The sequence below is a fragment of the Chrysemys picta genome, chromosome 1 (genome assembly GCF_011386835.1).
Source record: "Chrysemys picta bellii isolate R12L10 chromosome 1, ASM1138683v2, whole genome shotgun sequence".
In the NCBI taxonomy this organism is placed as follows: domain Eukaryota; kingdom Metazoa; phylum Chordata; order Testudines; family Emydidae; genus Chrysemys; species Chrysemys picta.
Window position 1 is genome coordinate 307093410 of NC_088791.1, and position 20187 is coordinate 307113596.

At 43.6% G+C, this 20187-nt stretch overlaps 2 protein-coding genes across 16 annotated transcripts in view; one reads left to right on the forward strand and one right to left on the reverse strand.

Moving 5' to 3' along the window:
* N4BP2L2 (NEDD4 binding protein 2 like 2) overlaps nt 1–20187 on the forward strand; it is a 667270-nt gene that overhangs the window by 401380 nt on the left and 245703 nt on the right. The gene's annotated exons all lie outside the window — the stretch shown is intronic.
* Nucleotides 1–20187, reverse strand: part of FRY (FRY microtubule binding protein) — a 402818-nt gene that overhangs the window by 144906 nt on the left and 237725 nt on the right. For all 11 annotated transcript variants that reach the window (XM_065594453.1, XM_065594448.1, XM_065594426.1 and 8 more), the window contains 4 exons: nt 15300–15471; nt 13558–13690; nt 7956–8063; nt 2820–3075 (listed from right to left, as the gene is read on the reverse strand). In XM_065594453.1, the coding sequence (XP_065450525.1) occupies nt 2820–3075; nt 7956–8063; nt 13558–13690; nt 15300–15471 (669 nt within the window). The remainder of the gene's footprint in view (nt 1–2819; nt 3076–7955; nt 8064–13557; nt 13691–15299; nt 15472–20187) is intronic.

Consider the following 20187-nt stretch of genomic DNA (forward strand, 5'->3'; position numbering starts at 1 on the left):
AGCCCACTGCTAGATTCCACTATCCTCCTCCTGCAAGGGGGCATGAAGGTGGACCAGGGATCTAAGACTTCCTCTCATCCTACAGGTTAACAGGGTCCACTAGGCCCTCCTAGGTATTGTGCTCTGTCCCATGTGCTGACCCTTTGAAGCCTATTACCTGCACTGGACACCAACCACAAATTGCAACAATATTTATTGAAATTTATTTAACCCTTCCCCTTTTTTAATTATTTTCATAAGAACCATAACTTATTCTTATTATCCCCACCTGCCAGGCCTCCAGGATACCCACTAGATATCTTATCATTCTTGCCCAGAGGGAAAAATTCCTCCCTGATCCCAAAAAAACAACTGGATTAGACCCACAGCAGGCCTGGAAAGCAGCGGCGGATTAAGGTTTCCTGGAACCCTGGGCCAGAGCAAGTGGGGGGCCCTACCCCATCCCTTCCACCAGCAGCCCCGCCTTTCTGCCTCTTCCCCAGGGCCCTGCCCCCATTCCACCCAGGGTCCCCGTATTCTGCGCCCCCACTGCAGCCCCGCAACCATTTTGCTACTTTCTGGGCCCCTCCCCCACACTGCAGTTCCAAGACTGGAGAAGATCTGTCCCTCTGCCACAGCCTCAAGCTGCAGCAGGGAGAGCTCCCCCCGCCCTGAGGCTGCGGCAGGTAACGAGAGCTCCTTCAGTCCCGGGGCCGCAGAGGGAGTCCCAGTGCTGGGGCTTCCCCCACCAACTTCCATGCTTCTGTGGGAGACGAGGGTCGGGGCGCTGGGGGCTTCCCCTGCAGCCCCGGGCTTTTGTTGGGGAGTGGGGATGCGAGGGCACTGGGGCTTCTCCTGCCGTGCCCGCAAGGCGCTGCTACGGGGGAGCGGGGTCAGGCATGGGGCTTTCCTTGCCTTCCCGGCGATCAGGGCTCCAGGACTCCCGGTTTGTCCAGGGCCCCTGGGCACAGGCCCTGTAGGCCCAATGCTAGGGTTACCATATTTTGAGTGTCCAAAAAGAGGACACGCCACGGGGCCCCGCCCCCCGCCCATGCCCTCCCCCCCCGCCCCAACTCCACCCCTTCCCCAAAGTCCCCGCCCCAATTCCGCCCCCTCCCCTGCTTCCCGCGAACATTTGATTTGTGGGAAGCCTGAAGCAGGCAGCAGGTAAGCTGGGGGTGGGGTGGGGGGAGGAGGCGCAGCCGAGTCTCGCCCCCCCAACCGAGCGGCTCCTTCCGACGGCCGGCCCCGGCCCCAGCGTCTCCAGCCTGGCTCGGCTCTTGGGGTGCCGGTCCCAGGCCAGCCCCCGGCCCAGCACCCCCGGGCCCTGGCCCAGCACCGCCGGCCCCGGCCCCGCACCCCCGGGCCAGCCCCCGGCCGAGCACCCCCGGCCCCGCCGGCCCGGCCCCCGGCCGAGCACCCCCGGCCCAGCACCGCCGACCCCGGCCCAGCACCGCCGGCCCCTCCCTATTTTTCCGGACATGTTCGGCTTTTTGGGATTTCCCCCCGGACGGGGATTTGAGGCCCAAAAAGCTGGACATGTCTGGGAAAATCCAGACGTATGGTAACCTTACCCAGTGCCTAATCTGTTACTGCTGGAAACCCAGCTCTGACAACTAGAGTACCTACTGGGTAGATGGGATAGCTTTCAGCAAGAAGAAATGTTCAATGCTTAAACATGCCTGGGGTGGGGGTTTTGCTGGAACTAATCACCTCCCTCCCCATCCCTTGAATTGACCAATGTGGCAGCTAAGGGAGGTGAAGCTCCACTCCATTGTCCATAGCCCCAGCCACCCTTATAACTGCAAGATCCCCATTTTCATTCTGGGCAGGAACAGAAGATAGGAAGGGGGACAATTGCTTTTCAGATGCTGGCTCAAGATTAGCAATGAGCATTTCCACATGCAGGATCCAGTCCATACAGCAGATAATTAAATAATTGTGTTAATCTCAGTGCTGACGATGACAAGCATCACGAGTCAGCCCCCCGCAAATCATAATATTGATAAAAAATAAGACCAAAATAAACGGAGGAGGATGTCTTTTTAGTTGTCTTCAGGTTTTTGAGACTTTAAGGTGCACTCAGGTCATGTTTTCAAGTTTTCTTCCCCAACTATATGGTCTAGAAACTTAATTTCATTCTTAAATGAAAGCTGAGATTCTCATGTAATCACGGGACTCCAAAAGCTGGGGCTTTCAGAAAAAATGAATATTGCAAGACTCAATAAAATCATGAGAGTTGGCATCATCGGGAAACATAGTGATCTCTTCTAAAAACACATTGGGTCTATATAGTATTATTGATTCAACATAATCTACAGTGATATTTCATGACATAGGTGTTAATATAGTGCTATTACACGAGAAATACATGACAAAGATAGAGTGAGAGATATTGGAAAGCGTGGCCAAATCTTTTAGACGTTGACAGATCATTTAGGGAATACAAGCAAAAAAGTTATTGAAAATTTCTGTTAAAAGCAAATGGTTTGTTCAGTTTCTTGCTCAACTGATTTTCAAAAAGCTGGCTCTGACCGCCCCATCCCCGCCCCTTCCGCCCGAGGCCCCGCCCCTTCCGGGGCCCAGAGACGGCCCCAACCCAGCCCCGTACTGGTAAGTCCCTATTTCTACTTTCACCCCTGCTTCCAGCCCTACATTTCTATGCTTCTATGAGACAGCTAAACCAACTGTTTTATAGAAAAAAATCTAACAGCAGTGAATTCTGCTGGGGTACAACTTGAGTAAATAAGGCATACATAAAACAGAACACTATCCAGGAAAAGTTAAATAGCATCATAAATGGGTATAACTATTGGAATGCAGTTCTCTTTTATTCATACCTCTGATGATCTGCTTTTTGTCTGTTCACTGGATTTTCCTGGAGTGTGTATTACAAGTTTCCATTGTGTAAGCAACTGTAGCAGCAACTTCAGGGAAGTATCAAGAAGAGTGTGATGCATATCATTCACTTCACGTAGTAGGAAGTTAGTAAAACCAAAGAGCACATCCTCTCGCCAGTCAACAAAGTCAACAAGTAGACCCTGAAGAGAATTTTGTGCAATGTGCCGAAGTTCATCATCCATGTGAATAGAGAGTCTGCATGTTAAAATAAAAGTGACACTAAAAATATAAACACCATTAAATGGTGTAATTGAGCAAAGTATAAATTAACACTGACAGAAATTCCCCAAAGTTAATGTAAAATTTCATAAAACGATTCAAGCTTTTATTGTTATTGACCACAATCACCATCATCAAAATTTTATAGAAATTAAAAAAGATACTATAGAGCAACTTTATGAGCAACTTATTTTTTTCACCTACAAGAGCATGTTTCAAGATAGTTGAAATATGGCAACTTTGCAGTTTCTCAGAACAAAGAATACTGCTGACTTGATCACTTATGAGATCAAAAGACTTTCACGATAATGCATGCACCTCAGATTTTTTTTTACTTCCAAGATAAAATCAAACAAACAAACAATCAAAAATCTCCCATGTGCCCATAGAACATTTAAAATGAACCTTCAACTCAGAAAAAGCAAATTATAGTTACTTGAGAGAAGAACTTTAACTGAAATTAAAAATTCCTAACTAGAACACAAACATTGTCTCATACTTTCATTTCTTCTGGGAAACAGAAATAGAAACCACAAGCTCCATGATACTCTCAATTTTTTAAGAACTAAAAGTCTATCCCCCCCAAGTATTTTCTAAGGAACTGGCATTTTAGATCCCATTTTCTCTCTTTTATTTTCTCTGTTTCTAGATTTGCACCTCATTTGTGCCCTTTTCTGATGGACAGCAATCCATGTTTCCTCTTTAGAACAAAATGAGAAAGTCACTTCATAGCTTGTAGCTGGGCAGAATGAAACACTTAAAGATCAATACGCTCAGCACATTTTTAAGTTTGTCACTTCCACAGTGTACTAAGTCTTCATTAACCAAAAGCTGGTAATATTGATGGATGGGTTAGCATCCACTTTCCAAGTATTTAAATGTAGTTGTCCCTGAATAATTAGAAATGAGGATATATTTGTGAATAATTAGAGAAAAATCTAGAGGGACCCTAATAATATGCAGTGGGCCAAATTCTTTTCCGTTAAAATTGTACAATGTAGTAAAATTGAGAGAAGAATTTGGTTCAGTGTGTGTAAAAGTGAAGCTAATTGACTCCAACCAGTCTGAAATTCTTCATAGGCAGGTCAAAGACTGTTTTATTCTATGCAAGGAAAGTCTAATTGCCATGGAACTTCACCAACAGAGAACATGACTCCAAAGTGGATTGCTATGCTTCATGATCCTGTAGTGGGACAGGTTTCTACCCCAGTCAGCAAAGGGCGAAAGAGCTCCTCTCAGTAACTGTGAGGCCTGCCAAACCTGAGATGGGCAGCTTCTTAAAAGGGAGGGTCCAAGCCCAGTGCAGGGTGGCACTCAGAGGGAAGCAAAACTAGAGCACAGAGCAGGGGCTGCTTACCCGGGAAAGCTGCTTAAGAGCCTTTGCTGCATGGACCCTCTGGAGACACAGAGGGACCATCTTTAATTCATTCTTCTTCTTTTGTTAGGGCCCAGGGCACTCAGCCTGGGCAACCTCAGACATACAGGGGATTATGAACCCATTCCCCCTTCACAGAGACTATTGACCTTCTGACTTGTGAGGGAAAGCAAGGGTGAGCCCGGACTGTTTTGTGGCCTGCAGGACTATTTTGTTTCCCTTTTATATTTTGAACAGCTGTTATGCCCAGAAGGGACAGAGCTGCCTCCCTCAAACTTCCAGTCAGAGGCCCGCACCCAACATTCCAAACCAGAGCTACAGCAAGATTTACAGCCAGGAAAAGAACATCTGGGATGAGAGAGGTGCCCACCCTCGCCCCTAGAGGTATAACCTGTGAAATATCCACATGAAATTCTTAACAGATTGGGAATTACTGTGTTTCTCTGGCACTAAAGGAAGGCAATTTATCACCTTCTCCTCTGGACACTAGGGCCTTGGCTACACTGGCACTGTACAGCGCTGCAACTTGCTGCGCTCAGGGGTGTGAAAACGCCCCCCCCTCCGAGCACAGCGAGTGCAGCGCTGTAAAGCGCCAGTGTAATCAGCGCCTGCAGCGCTGCACGCTCGCTCGCAGCACTGCAAGCTATTCCCCTCGGAGAGGTGGAGTACTTGCAGCGCTGCGAGAGAGCTCTCGCAGTGCTGGCGGCGCGGCAGCGCTGTGAATCCCCAAGTGTAGCCAAGGCCTAAAGATCACAAAACCAAGCAATAAGCTCAGGTTATGACTGAGTCATTCATAAAATGACTCTTCCTAAGTGACACATGGAGGTAGTGGAAAACAAAATACAGACTAAAACTGCCTCCAAGCTCAAGTTACTGTATAAATGCATTGGACAACATTATCAAGAGAGATTAAAATTAAACCTAGTATAAAACCATAGCTCTGTAATATTTTGGTAGTGGAGTCAGTAGAATGGACATGAATTGGATGAGTTACCATGGCTGCATTAAGAATTTCTCCTTATTACTCAATGTAAGACTTTATGAGAAGAACTCTTTCTGGTAAATAATTTCGCTTGGCAAAGTCATTTTTAGGATGAAGCAGATGAGGTGATGTCAAAAAAATATAAAGACAAGTCATCCTGTAGTATATTGGTGGTAGTAAGTACTTTGGTTTCTCACAATTCTTACTGAGCAAGAAAGATCACCAAAGCCAGTAAATATTCACTTGTTTGCACTTCAGACCCTTAAATCTAAAACGTACCTTGGGGATTTGTAATAAATGGATCCAGTGGGCAGCAAAAGGCAGAATATGAGCTTGACATCTGCTTTGCTGCTCATAATTTGGATACAGCTGTCTTGGAAGAAAACCTAGTTTTTGAGTTACAGATTCTTTCTGGGATTTGCCAAAAGACACATCTGTTCTAAGGATGAAAATTCAAACTAAACTGTGGGCAAAAGAATCTGTTAAGCCAGAGATGTTGTTTAATCTTGAGAAAGAAAAATGCATTAATAGCTTTTTGTCCAAGCATCAGAGCTCACACAGACCACTACTGAAAGGTGGCCCAGGACTCTGGATTTCTCTTTTCAAAAGGATTATAGTTAGGAAAGGTAGAATCCCCAAAACTTGAGATTCCAGTATGGATTTTAGTCACAAAATGTGATGAATCCTGAACCTGAAGTGAGAAAATATTGTAGCATATTATGCAGCATCTCCAGACCAGCAAAGTCGGAGCCCTTGGGATGCAGCATGGGTGGCAGGAGAAGACCGGTGTGAGGGAAATAGCCCATATTTGAATTGCGACTGGGAAAACTTTCATTGTTTTATAGTGAATGCGCTTTATTCTGATAAAAATGTAAAAACAACTTTGTGTCTTTAGGTTAAAGGTCATTGAAGTAGTTCATAAACTTCCATCTAGATTAGACCCTCATGTTACTTCCCTAGCTGCCTTTCAAGGAAGCAACAACTGCCATAGGCCCATCAGAGAATGATGAATGAGTGCACATGCTGACAAGTCATTACTAAGCTACTAAAATATTAAGCATGGGCCCCACATCCATTATCCCAGATGGAAGCTGGTACCACAGCACAAGGGAATTGGACAGAATCAACTATCTTTAAACCTCTGACCCCAAGACTCCACCCTGTACAGTTTAGACACAACCTAGGACATGGCCCAAATTGGTTAGTCACTTATCTGATAACAATGGTGGCCACAATGACTTGCTTTGTCACAGTAATCCAATAATAATTCCATTTTAAGGGAATATGTTGAAATCACTTAGCAAAGGTACCCTGACACCAGAATTGAGATATAATGGCAAAGGGTTCTGTGCTGAAAGTTCTTTGCTATCATCATCTGTTATCATAACTGTCGTACAACTGAATCTTCTCAGACTTGCATTATGTCACTGCTATGATATCTATGAGCCCACCTCCATTGTATAGATGACGTGCCTTAATCCCCCTCCTTCATGATAGTGACACTGTATCCAGACAAATCAGAGGTAAGGACCCCAGCTCTGGGAGACAGAGACCCAAGCACTCCTGCCTCTCTATTTTTTCTCTTTTAATTAAAAATAATTATGATTAGGCTTGGAAAGATTAGGTTTTTACTGGTAAAATGTCAGTAAATGTCAATTTCACTGTACACTCACAAACTGATGTAAAAATATTTCCAACAATAATAATCGAAATTTACAGATAGGCAAAGTAAGAAAAATGCTGCTTGAGAACTTAGAGTTTGATTTAAGGGTACTTATTTTGTATATTTTGACATGTGATGTTGACTATTTGTGTTTTAACAGTTATAAAGCTTTACATTTTTGAATTTTAACTTCTGTCATAAGATAATTATTGTCTGACACCTCATTCTTTGACACCCCTCCATAACTGTGAAAATTTAAACAAATAAAAATTGAAGAAAATGCTTAAAAAAATAAACATTGATATTATCTGTCAAAATGATAAAAAAATAAAAATAAAATTTTGCTAAGTCTGGTTACGATGTACTAGTAAGAAGAAGGTGAAAACACACCATCTCTAGTACATTATGTTTTGCCAAGTTGATGTGTAGGATTCATAATCCAAAACTGAATTTTAAAAGTTTGTTTTCCCATTACTGTAAAAATGAATCCTCTCTTCTCTTGTTTACTGTACTATTATGGTAAAAATAGTGAGAATTGTATATACATCATATTACAAAAAAATAGTTTGTTTTCAAAGGGCTACCAAGGGGGTGAATCTATGTGCTGATCCACAGCATGAAAAACATCTTAAGAAAACACATTTGCTTCTGTATCACATTTGGGGTCTTAGGCATAATGCCTCCTCTGTGATAATGCTGCTCAGGTCAGTTGAAGCTTAAGCTTTAATAACAGATGATTTTGTACATCTATGTGCCTCTAAAAAATAATTACACAGACTGGTGCTCAGTTTCATTCTATTCCTGCTGATCAATCTTTTCAGTGTTTACACACTTACCTTGCCAGCAAGTCGATCAACTCAAGTTTTGACATTCCATCAGGAAGCAATCGAGGAATAGCAGCAACACATGTTCTGAAAAGATCGATTTTTGGTTTCCTCTCACCACTGAAAATTTGAAACAGAGTTTATGGATCACTGGAAGCTGACCAAACTTTAGAAATAAACATGTTCAAGGATCTATAGTTTTGCTAAAATGTGATGGAAGAGATATAAAACATCTAAAAAAATGTATCTGCTTGAGTGCCAGACCACTGGTAAGGTCCTTTTTTAATTAAAAAAAAAAAATTAATGGCAAAAAGTCTAAGCACTAACAATATAACAACAAGGAAACTTCTCTTAATTAAATGACTGGCTTTAGCTGTTCTTGCACAAAAGACTACCAAAACATTTGCTTATTTTTGTGGCCTTACTGTAAAACATATTATTTACCTAGCCACAGTACAGTATTTAAGAAGGCCCACATAATACACACATTAAAGCACCAGATTCTGGCCTTCTTTATGGCACTGGCATGGAGGACACCTCACACCACCCGGAGAGCACTTAGGAATTTGGAAGTGGGGAGAGAGGGGGCGGCACAGCTAGTGGCCAGAGCACCTATGTTGATCCCCAGCTGATGTAACAACCTCTTGGAGGCTGTTACCAGCTGGTACAATTTATAGCAACCCTAAGTCTGCTCTAAATTGTGCAATGGCCAAACTGCTTCCTGGCAGCCCTGAGGATTGGGTGAGCATAAAGCTCTGTGAGAACCAAGGCCAGGGCCAAAATCTTGAAATTTCTTAACATCAGGCTAAGTTTCAACCAATGATTATCTTAATGACAGATATTGCAACAAGCATGGCTTTTAGTTGTGCCACTTCCTATGATCATTACACTGTGAGAATGCAGGAGTAGAATAGAAATCCTTCCTATAGTCTCCAAAAAATGATCATTAATTTGACTATTTTTATCAAATCTTCTGCTATTTGGCTATCTGACATTAGTAACCCATATAAATAAGCTAACCAAAGTACACTATTTTAACAGGCATGGTCTTTCACACAATTAATTATTTGTATTGCAATAGCATCCGGAGGCCCCAACCAAGTTCAGTACCTCACTGTGGTAGGTACTCTACAAAAATGTATAATAAGGGAGAGACTCTGTCTTGAAAATCTTACAGTATAAACAGACAAAGGATGGGATGGGAAACCAAGGCACAGAGAATTGATGAGACTTTTCCAAAGTCATAGAACCCAGCTCTCCAGAGTTCCAGTCCAGTACCCTCTCTAGACTACATAGGGTATTAAATTTGGATATCTTATTCTCATGCTAAATAACACAGATGACATGAATTTAGAAACACTTAAACAAGACTAGAGAACATCACCGTTTTAATGCATTCTTGAAACTATTAATGTTACAGGTACAAACACAGCCTATATTTATTATAAGGTGAAGATGTGAATTTAATGGTAGTTTTGTGGCCCTACTTGGCAGCCATTATTTCTCAGCACATTTTCATACATTCATCAGCTTGAATTTGGACTGTCAAAAATAACAAATCCAAATGAATTTTCAATGTACTCTGCATCCACTGTACAATGCATGAATATTATTTTTCATGATGAATTACTTAATAATATCTGTACCTTAAAGTGTATCTCAACTGAATAGATTCTCATTATGAAAATCTGAATTTACTTGTGAAGTGCATTGAGATCACTTATGAAAAGCATGATGTAAGAGCTAGGCATTGTTATTATCTCTAAACTATAACTTTTCATGTGAGAATTTAACAATCTAATCCTTGTGATCTGTCCTAGTACTTCATTAATATCAATACCACTAGAAGATGAAATTTGCAGGGCTTCTAGGCAAACAAAGCAGGTTCAGTATTAGACATTTAATTAGTATACAATTCTTTACTAGCAGTCACTAGGGCTAATAGTTTGTGCGTTGAGTGGAAGCTTGTGAACTAACAGTTCAAGAAGAAACCTCTATAATGGTAGATGTGAAAATATTTATAAATATTATGTCTCTAGGTTGTTCCAGTAGTTTAGCAACTGTTCAGAGCACTCCTATGGGAGGATCCAAATCCGACAAGACTTCATGTTCAGACATTATCTGGGCTAGTGAGGGTTCTGTGGACATAACATGCAAGATTTTACTAAGGAATGGCTGACATAGCTCTGCAGTGATCTCTTTGATTGAATCAGGAGCCCATATGATGAATTCTGGATGAAGTTGCTTCCACCTGTTTTCAGCTGGAAGGACAGTGTTTGCATGTTGAGGGTGGGAAATTAAAGCAGAACAGAAAGGAATTTTTTTTAAGTCTACAAAAATTATTACAGTAATTGTAAAAAAATGTGTATACTGTATGCAGTTTTGGCATCTGATGGCTTTGAGTGCAGTGCAAAGATTGGTAGACCCCTGCGTGGATGCAAAATTTGTATCCGCATCTGATCTCTGATCTGCAAAGATGGTCCGTGGATGTGGATATCCAGGGATATAAGTGGATATCCGCAGATTTGCAGGGATCTAGATATAAAATTTGGATCTGCATCCATCCACGATCTGCAAATATAAAGCAGATACCCACAGATTTGCAAGCTCTAGCAATCGGAGGCTCTGCAAACATTTAGGAACTGTGAGAGAGGTTTTAATGATTTTGTTCAGTTTTGGGAGAGGGAGGGCCTGTCCACACTTTGGCCAATTCTGGAGGACTGGGTACTTCAGTACATGGTGTCAGTGGCAAGCCAGGGGCTGGCGTCATCAACCATCTCCACTTTCCTATTGGGACTTACATTTGTCAGTAGGCTGAATGGTTACCAAGATGCTTGTGGCGGGATTTCAGGTGGGAGGTTTATAGTGGGGGTAGTCATCAAGCACTGGCCCCAAAGACGACCCAGGCTGCCCCATCACTGTTAATACACTTAAGGTTTTGGTGAAAATTCCTGATCTTATATGTCATTGTGAACAAGAGGCAACCTTGGTCAGGGCGGCATTCCTGGTAGAATTTTTGGGGGCTTTTAGGATCAGCAAATTAGTGCCTGGGCCATGGAGGGACACTTTGGGAAGGGCTTTGGAATTCAGGCATTTACATTGTGAGGATGATTAGCTATCTTAACATTGAGGATGTCAAAGACAGATTTGGGAGACCGGGGTCAATCCATTATACTGTAGGATGGTGGCGAGCTGAGAATCTGCCCTGTGGGGGCCATGAGGGCATATACTGCAATAAGACCAAATAAAGATGGGCCCCTCTTTATTCACAGTGACGGAAGCCCCCTCACAACATTCCAGTCTGTTATAGTTTTAAGATGGGGCTGATGACGTGGGGCTTCCAACTCATAAATTTGTTTCCTATTCATTTCGGATCAGGGTGGCTACAGCAACGGTGTAGCTGGGTCTGGGGGCAAAGACAATTCAGGCAATTGGGCGCTGGCATTCTAATGAATACAGGATGCATGTGAAACCCCAGGTTGGGAATCAGAAATAATTTTGCTTATGTTTCCATTTCAGACAATTGCAGATAGGTCAGGCAGCCAGTGGGGAACATAAGAGCGGCCATATTGAGTCAGAGCAAAGGTCCATCTAGCCCCATATCCTGTCTTCTGATAGTGGCCAATGCCAGGTGCCCCAAAGGGAATGAACAGAACAGGTGTGGATCTGTGGGCACAATATTGTGTATACAGTGCACAGGTTGGCTTCCAGGTTGACAGGAGGTTCACAGCTCAGCCTCAGTGGTGAAGCAATCCAGAGATAGCATGGCAGGAGGGGCATGATACGGCACCAGTGGATGCCCCTTGTATACTCTGGTGACCGGATGTCACTGTACTTCACCTTGGGGAAAATGATTTGGGAAAGTGTAAAGGGGTAGATTTGATGTTCAGAAACAAGAAGGACTTGGTACAGATCCTATACATTTTCCCAGGAGTAAAAATTATTTACTTATTCAGGGAGGATGGGGTCCACCTATCTCACTGGAGAGCTGATCTATATTTGGCTGACATTAAAGAAGGGCTCAGTAAATACCTGGCTAAATATGGGGAGGAGGCAGTCAAGCAAATTACTGGCACCTCCTTGCAGCAGATGTCCAGTGCAGGTACTTCATATATTGGTCAGATAAAATGGATTAGTCAAGGATTTAAAGGAGGCATTAAAGAGGGTTTGGGGCTCCCATGACTAGCATGGCAGGGAGTCAAACCATCTCCCCTTTTCCCCCCCCCTCTTAACAAGAGACATAGTATGTCTGCCTGGGCTGGAAAAAAAAGTGTGTGTGTCAAGACCTTTAATTTTTCCTAAAAAGCATGGACACCCAAAATGCTTTGAAATGGCTGTGAGCACTGAAGAGCATTATGGGTATCGCGATATGAAAAAACATACCAAGCATAATACTTTGATGCTGAAATAGCATTATTATTATTTACATAGTAACATTAGTGTGCATGATGTTTAATAGAAATAAAAGATGACAAGATTCCTGACCAGAAGAGCTTACAATCTAATTTAGACTAACAGAGCAATTGGAACCAACAAAGGAGGACAGAAGAAAGGCAGCTACAACACAAAGATTATTCACAGCTGTAACAACAGCTGGATTTCAGCCAATTAGTGGAGTTGATTGGGTATTCATTGTACTGCTGGTAAGTTGGCCATTTTGTCTGACAAACCTATTAAAAATCCACAACAGTCCAGTTGCCTCTCTACTGCCATATTCTCCAATGGCCTCCTTCCCTACAAGGGACAAGCCTCCCTTAAAGGGCTGGCTCTCTGATTGTACAAGAACTCGCTCTGTCCCTTCCACAACAAGGATGGGCAACGTCTGTCCAATGATCTGGCTCCTCTTTCCATCAAGGCAGTTCTCTGCAAGGGGCCGCCCTGCTTCCTTCATCACATGACACCTCAGACTGCTCTGTATCTAGTAAAAATCCCTTTCCCATAGAACACTCAACAGAGAACTTGTTCAATGACTCATACTGGATGTATTTATGAATGCACCAGTGAAGAAATGCTCCTTTTAACCCTCTTAAATTTGAGGCCATCACCACAAGATGACTTGGGACTGTAATGAAGGTTTGATTTTTGACTGGTGTTATGGACATTGAGGGGAAATTTCAAAACTTCTTTACTATTAACTGCAGTTCTCAAAATTTACTGCCACCATTTTGAAGTTCAGTGATGGCAGAAATATTAGCAACAGTGGTCTGAGTCATTCCTTTGCATACTCTGCTGATAGGCCTGCACTGTGGACACTGATGCTTTTTACACTACCTTCCCATTCCTACAATTCTGAGGTAAATTTTGGCTGCTTTGGGGGAGTAAATCCAATTCCCAAAATTACCACATGCATGCAAATAAATACTCAAATCCAGAAAAACAAAGCTATATTTTCTGATGACAAGAGGGGGTGACATCACTGACCGTTCCTGCTGTACCCACAAATGGTGGATTTCACAAAAGGAAGTGTATGCTTTAGCAAACTGTACTTGTTACACTCTGTCCCTATGATAGCTAAGACAAAACTTGAGACTGGTTGGAAAAAATAAAGCAAAAGTTCCTTTTGAGTTTTTTTTCAATCATACAGGATTGTGCTTTACTTTTATTTAACACTCACGTGATCATGTCTTCAGGTTCCTTGTTTAACATCTGTATGTTAGTTAGCATCATACATCGTCCGACTTCTTTATCAAGATGTCTTAGTATGTTGTCCACAGCTTTTCTTACTTGAGAATAATACAATGACATACCTGTAAAATATATATTTCAATTTTTAAATAAGAACATAATATTAATAGAGATTCAGGCATTTTGAAGAAGGGAGAGCTTATTCCAGTAGTGCTACAAGAAGTAAAACAACAGTAAGTTTTAACTATGATGTAACCTATTGCCTCAATTACTACATCCTGATTCAGAGCCAGATCAGCCATCCTCTCTCATGGTGAGTAGTACCTTACTCTGAGAGTAGTCCCAATGATTTGGACTACTTATGGAGAAAGATACTAACACAGCCTTAGTAGCTTAGTAACTGAAATCTGGCTGTAAGTGGTTAAATGGAAACTGAATTTTGTATAATTCTAGTCCACGTCCTGAAAAGCTTTATTATATATTTAGCCACCCTCTGAGACTTTGAGAGCTTTAAAAAAAACTGACAAAAATAAAGGTTTTGAGCAAGCAGCTAGTCTTAAAATTAACACAAAAATTGGATTTGAACTATCTCTCAAAATACTCTTTTGGTATGAAAAATTAGGTCATGCTGTTTTGTATTAAATACAATATTAGTTTCATGCTGTGATACACTAGCCAATGGAAATCAGATAATTTAAAAGTAGATATAATTTTCACAATTAAAAATGTAAACCTCAAAACATAACGCTTCCTACTTTTATCCTATTAGGCTGAGCTTTTCAAAGAATCCCAAGGAAACTTTATATAAATCACCACCAATCAAGAAGTATTTCTTAATCTGCTTTTCTTTAACCATTTCACTTTTTAGCAGATAAAGCCAGTGTAGGTTCAGAACTCTGAAATGACCTCAACATTTCATTTCTTCATATGCTCTAAATCCCCTGGTAGAGTGGGAAACATATGAATACGTAATCTACCATGATTTTATATTACATTGAACATGAATAATTGACTCTCCATTTCATTTCAGAATTAGAATTCTGTTTATAAAAAAAAACAATGAATGCAGCCTCACTAAGTGGAAACCAGACTGGTGCTAAATATTTTGCTGAAAACTATAGTAACAAGAAATAAATTAGTAACAAGACTTCAATCCTGCAGACTTTTACTACTAGCTGCAGAGCTTACTAACGCGAGTAGTAATTGAAATAAATATGATTAGCACTAATACCTAGTAGTAATTGTTTATAGGATTGGGCCTTACATTTTTATGGTTTTTAGTATCATGATTATATACTATAGTACACAAAAGTCTTTTTCATTGGTGGGGAATTATACTGTACTTGCACTTAAAAGTTTCTTCCAGTACTTAAAATATAGATACTCTACAATTGATGGTGTTTCTCAAACTGGTGGATACATGTGGAGTACAAACACTGTATTTCAATTACTAGCAGGGAAACTGAATAAACAAACAAATATTCAGCATTTAGAAGATTTATCGATTTACCTACATACTCAATGAATTATGAAATATATCCCAATAAGCTTAAATTTAAGAAAATAGAATTAATCAGTCAAAAGGATATATTTCACTGAAAATAGATGATAAATAAAAATACAATTAAATACATATCTATATTAAAATGTTCTATATATTCACTTAGGAGTATTGTACATGGTTACACTGGTCATTATAAGTTTTCACATTATTACATGCCTGTTACTGACCTATCATTTTAGCTTCCTCCTCTGTGAGAGTTTTGCTTAAGTAAGTTTTCTTCACTCTTAGAGTGTTTCCAGAGGGAAGGACAGCTCCAGTAACTGGCATTGGAGGTTCACCATCTTTTTGCTGCAAGCTATCAGCAATCACCAAGAAAGCTCTCAGACCAATATTCATTCTCTGTAAAGTTCAAAATGTGAATGAATAGCATAATCAAATAATTTCCACCCTTTTCACATTTCAAAAATCACATTAATCAGAAATAAAATTTTGCTATACCAAATCGGAATAAATTAATTTACAGAGATATTTCCCTCTGCCCAAATCTGAACAGAATAAAATAATGTTTCTACTCAACTACATTAAATGTTAGCACATATATCTATGTCTATAATGCAAACTTCATACAGTTGTGGCAATTACAAAAAATCTATGGTATAACCATTCAACAATATTTCCTACAGTGCATCATATCTTGTATTAAATAAGGCTAAAATAAAAAATGGTTACTCACCTTCTCGTAACTGTTGTTCTTTGAAATGTGTTGTTTATGTCCATTCCAATCAGGTGTGCACGTGCTGCGTGCACGACAGCCGGAAGATTTCCCCCCTAGCAATATCAGTAGGGTTGTCTGGGCATCCCTGGAGTCGCGCCTATATAGCACCTGCCAATAGGGAAATATAGGGCCCTGCCAACCCGACCTCCCCTCAGTTCCTTCTTGCTGGGGACTCTGACAGAGTGGTAGAGGGGAGGGTATTGGAATGGACATGAACAACACATCTTGAAGAACAAGGTGAGTAACCATTTTTTCTTCTTCGAGTGCTTGTTCATGTCAATTCCAATCAGGTGAATCACAAGCCAAAGTTCAGGAGGCAGGGTTGGAGTCGTCCATTGATTGTAGTACCACTCTATCAAAGGCCACGTTGTCTCTGGCCTGCTGGGTGATTGCATAATGTGTGGTGAAACTGCGTATGGAGGACCACGTCGCTGCCCTGCATATTTCCTGAGTAGGAACCTGAGCCAGGAAAGCGGCTGAAAAGGCCTGCGCCCTGGTGGAGTGTGCGGTGATTGGAGGGGCAAGCACCACTGCCAGGTTGTAGCACTCTCGGATGCAGGACGAAATCCACAACAAAATTAATTGAGAGGAGACTGGAAGACCTTTTATCCTTTCTGCCACAGCCACAAACAGTTGAATGGACTTCAGGAACAGTTTCATTCTTTCAATGTAAACGGCTAATGCTCTGCAGATGTCCAATGAGTGAAGCCTCTGCTCCCTGCCGCTCGAGTGCGGTTTAGAATAGAAGACTGGGAGGAAGATGTCCTGGTTGACATGAAACTGGGAGACAACCTTCAGGAGGAATGCAGGATGTGGCCTGAGCTGAATCTTGTCCTTATAGAACACCATTTAAGGGCGCTCTGATGTTAGGGCCTTGAGCTTGGACACCCTCCTGGCTGAGGTTATCGCTACCAGAAATGCCACCTTCTATGACAGGTAAAGCAGGGAACAAGTCGCCAGTGGTTTGAAGGGTGGCCCCATCAATTTGGAAAGGACCAGACTGAGATGCCAGGCCGGGACTGGCTGCCTGACATGCGGGTATAGCCTGTCAATACCTTTCAGGAAACGGCTGACCATAGGGTTGATGAAGATTGACCGGCCCTCCGCGCCTGGATGGAAGGCAGAGATGGCGGCCAAGTGAACCTTTATTGATGACATGGACAGCCCCTGCTGCTTGAGATGGAGATAGTCTAATATAAGTGGCACAGAGACAAGCGTCAGAAATGAACGGTGCTGTGCCGACCAGACTGAAAATCTCTTCCACTTGGCAAGGTACATAGCCCTGGTAGAAGGCTTCCGACTGCCTAGGATGACTCGTCTAACCTGGTCCGAGCCAAAGAGCTCCGCCGGATTCAGTCACGGAGCTTCCACGCTGTGAAGTGCAGTGGCTCGAGGTTTGGGTGTTGGAGACGGCTATGGTCCTGAGTTAGTAAGTCCGGGAAGAGCGGCAAAGTGACTACAGCATTTGCAAGAGCGATGTGTACCAGTGCTGGCGGGGCCAGGCTGGAGCTATCAATATCACCGAAGCTTGCTCCCTCCGTACCTTGAGGAGCACCTTGTGAATGAGTGGTATGGGTGGAAACACGTATAGGAGATGGCCTCCCCACGGGAGGAGGAACGCATCTGCAATGGAGACCGGGCTGTGATTCAGGAAGGAGCAAAACTTCTGGCACTTCCTGTTGCGTCGCGTGGTGAACAGGTCTATCTGGGGAAAACCCCTGAGTTCGCAATGTCCGGGCAAAGGGACCACTCATGGCCTTGGAACAACCTGCTGAGATAGTCCTCCAACTCATTCTATACTCCAGAGTAGTACAATGCTTGCAGGTGTATCGAATGCTCTACATAGAAGTCCCACAGCATGAGGGTTTCCTGGCACAGGGGAGAGGAGCGTGCACCCCCCAACTTGTTGATATAGAACATCGCCGTGGTATTGTCTGTCATAACTGATACATATCTCCCTGTTAAGTGGGCTCGGAAAGTCTGACACACCAGGAGTACTGCTCTCAGCTCTCTGACGTGGAGAACGAGTTCCGCCTGAGACCAGAGGCCTTGTGTTCTGAGGTCTCCCAAATGTGCTCCCCAGTCCATAACTGACGCATCTGTCACTAGGAAGAGAGACGGCTGAGGGCTGGTAGTATGGGCTCCCACACATACTACCTGTGGGTCAAGCCACCACTCGAGGGCATCGAGGATGAGCGAGATAGAGTCACAACCCTGTCCAAACTGTCCCGAGCCGGCCGATACACAGAGGTTAGCCACAATTGGAGAGGCCGGAGTCTGAGCCTGGTGTGTTGCACCACAAAGGTACAAGCGGCCGTGTGTCCTAGAAGTTTCAGGCAATTCCTTGCTGTGGTGGTGGGGAACTGCGTGAGACCTCTTATGATGTCGCCGAGGGACCGAAACCTTGCTTCCAGGAGGTATGCCCTGGCTTGTGTCAACTCCAGTACTTCCCCTAACTCTATCTTCTGAACCGGGGAGAGCGTTGATTTCCCCTCGTTCAAAAGGAGGCCCAGTTTGTCAAATGTTGTTCTTATGAAGTCAACTTGTGCCTCCATTTGAGATCTGGTGCGGCCCTTGATGAGCCAGTCATCCAGGTATGGGAACACCTGTACCTGCCGCCTGCGCAGGAACGCGGCCATGACTGCCATGCACTTAGTGAACATGTGAGGTGCTGCTGACAGGCTGAAAGGGAGGACTGTGAAATGGTAGTGGGTGCTGCTCAACACAATCCTGAGGTATTTTCTGTGGGACGGAGTTATTGCTATGTGAAAGTACGTGTCCTTCAAGTCGAGGGCAGCATACCAGTCTCCTGGATCTAATGATGGGATGATGGAGGCCAAAGAGACCACATGGAACTTGAGCTTCTTCATGAACTTGTTGAGTTCTTGCAGGTCTAGGATGGGCTTGAGCCCACCTTTGGCTTTTGGTATTAGGAAATACCGGGAATAGAAACCCTTACCCTTCTGCTCCTGAGGAACCTCTTCCACTGCCCCAGTGGAAGGAGCGAGTGCACCTCCTGTATAAGGAGTTGCTTGTGAGAAGGGTCCCTGAAGAGGGACTGGGAAGGGGGGTGGAAGGGCAGGAGGGCACAGAATTGCATGGAGTATCCCCTCTTTACTGTGCGGACCACCCAGCAGTCCAAAGTGATACAGGACCATGCATGGTAGAAGGGGGACAGTCAAGACAAAAAGGTAAGGCGGGGTAGATCCAGTTCTTGACCTGGTGTGCGGTCCTCGACCACACCTTCAAAAGGCTAGTTTGGGGCTCAAAGGTGGCTTGGGTTGGCCAGAGCTCTGACCCGAGGATGGGTGTGGCCTTTTCCTGCCACCCCGATTCCTCCTCCAGGAACCAACCTGTCGGTTTTGTTGGTAAAACTGCTGAGGAGGCTGCAGCCTGAAGTGCCTGCACTGTGTAGTGGGGATGTGTATGTCCAGGTACTTGAGGGTGGCTCTTGAGTCTTTTAAACTGTGCAGTATCCTGTCTGTCTTTTCAGAGAAAAGGGCCTGACTTTCAAAGGGTAGGTCTTGGATGGTCTCTTGGACTTTGTAAGGAAGCCCAGAGACCTTGAGTCAAGAGTACCTTCTCATGGCCATCCCTGTAGCCATGGTTCGGGCTGCTGTGTCGGCATGCCTGCAAGGAGGCCTAGAAATGAGTTTGTCTTCCTCCACCAAGGCATTAAATTTGGAGCGGGAGTCTGGTGGCAATAGCTTGGCAAACTTGTCCATTGCTCCACAGGTGTTAAAGGAGTACCGACGAATGATGGCCTGTTGGTTTAAAATGCAGAACTCCAAACCACTGGTGGAGTAGACTTTTCTCCCGAACAAGTCCAACTTTTTCGCCTCCTGATTTTTAGGGGAGGGTCCCTGAAACCCCTGATGCTTTAGTTTGCAGCATCCACCACCAAAGAGCTGGGTGGAGGGTGGGAATAGAGATGCTCATATCCCCTTGAGGGGATGAAATAGCATCTCTCTTTTCTCTTCACTGTAGGGGGCAAAGAGGCCGGCGTCTGCCACAAAGTTATTATGGTCTCAGTTATAGTTCTGATGAGTGGCAGCGCAATGTGCGAGGGATCAGAGGGGGTGAGGATATCCACCCTGGGAACAGCATCTTCTACCAGCTCCTCTGCCTGGATCCCCAGGTTCTGGGCCACCTTGCACAACAACTGTTGCAGGACCCTGCTATCTTCCAAGGCGGAGTCCATTGACGTGCCCACAACAGCCTCATCTGGGGAGGAGGAGGCCGAGAGCACCAGCACATGGCCTTGGTCACTGCCCTCAGCCCCAAGACAGTCACGTTGTCCATTGGGCTGCTATAACGCTGGTGTCGCAGTTCCCAGTGCC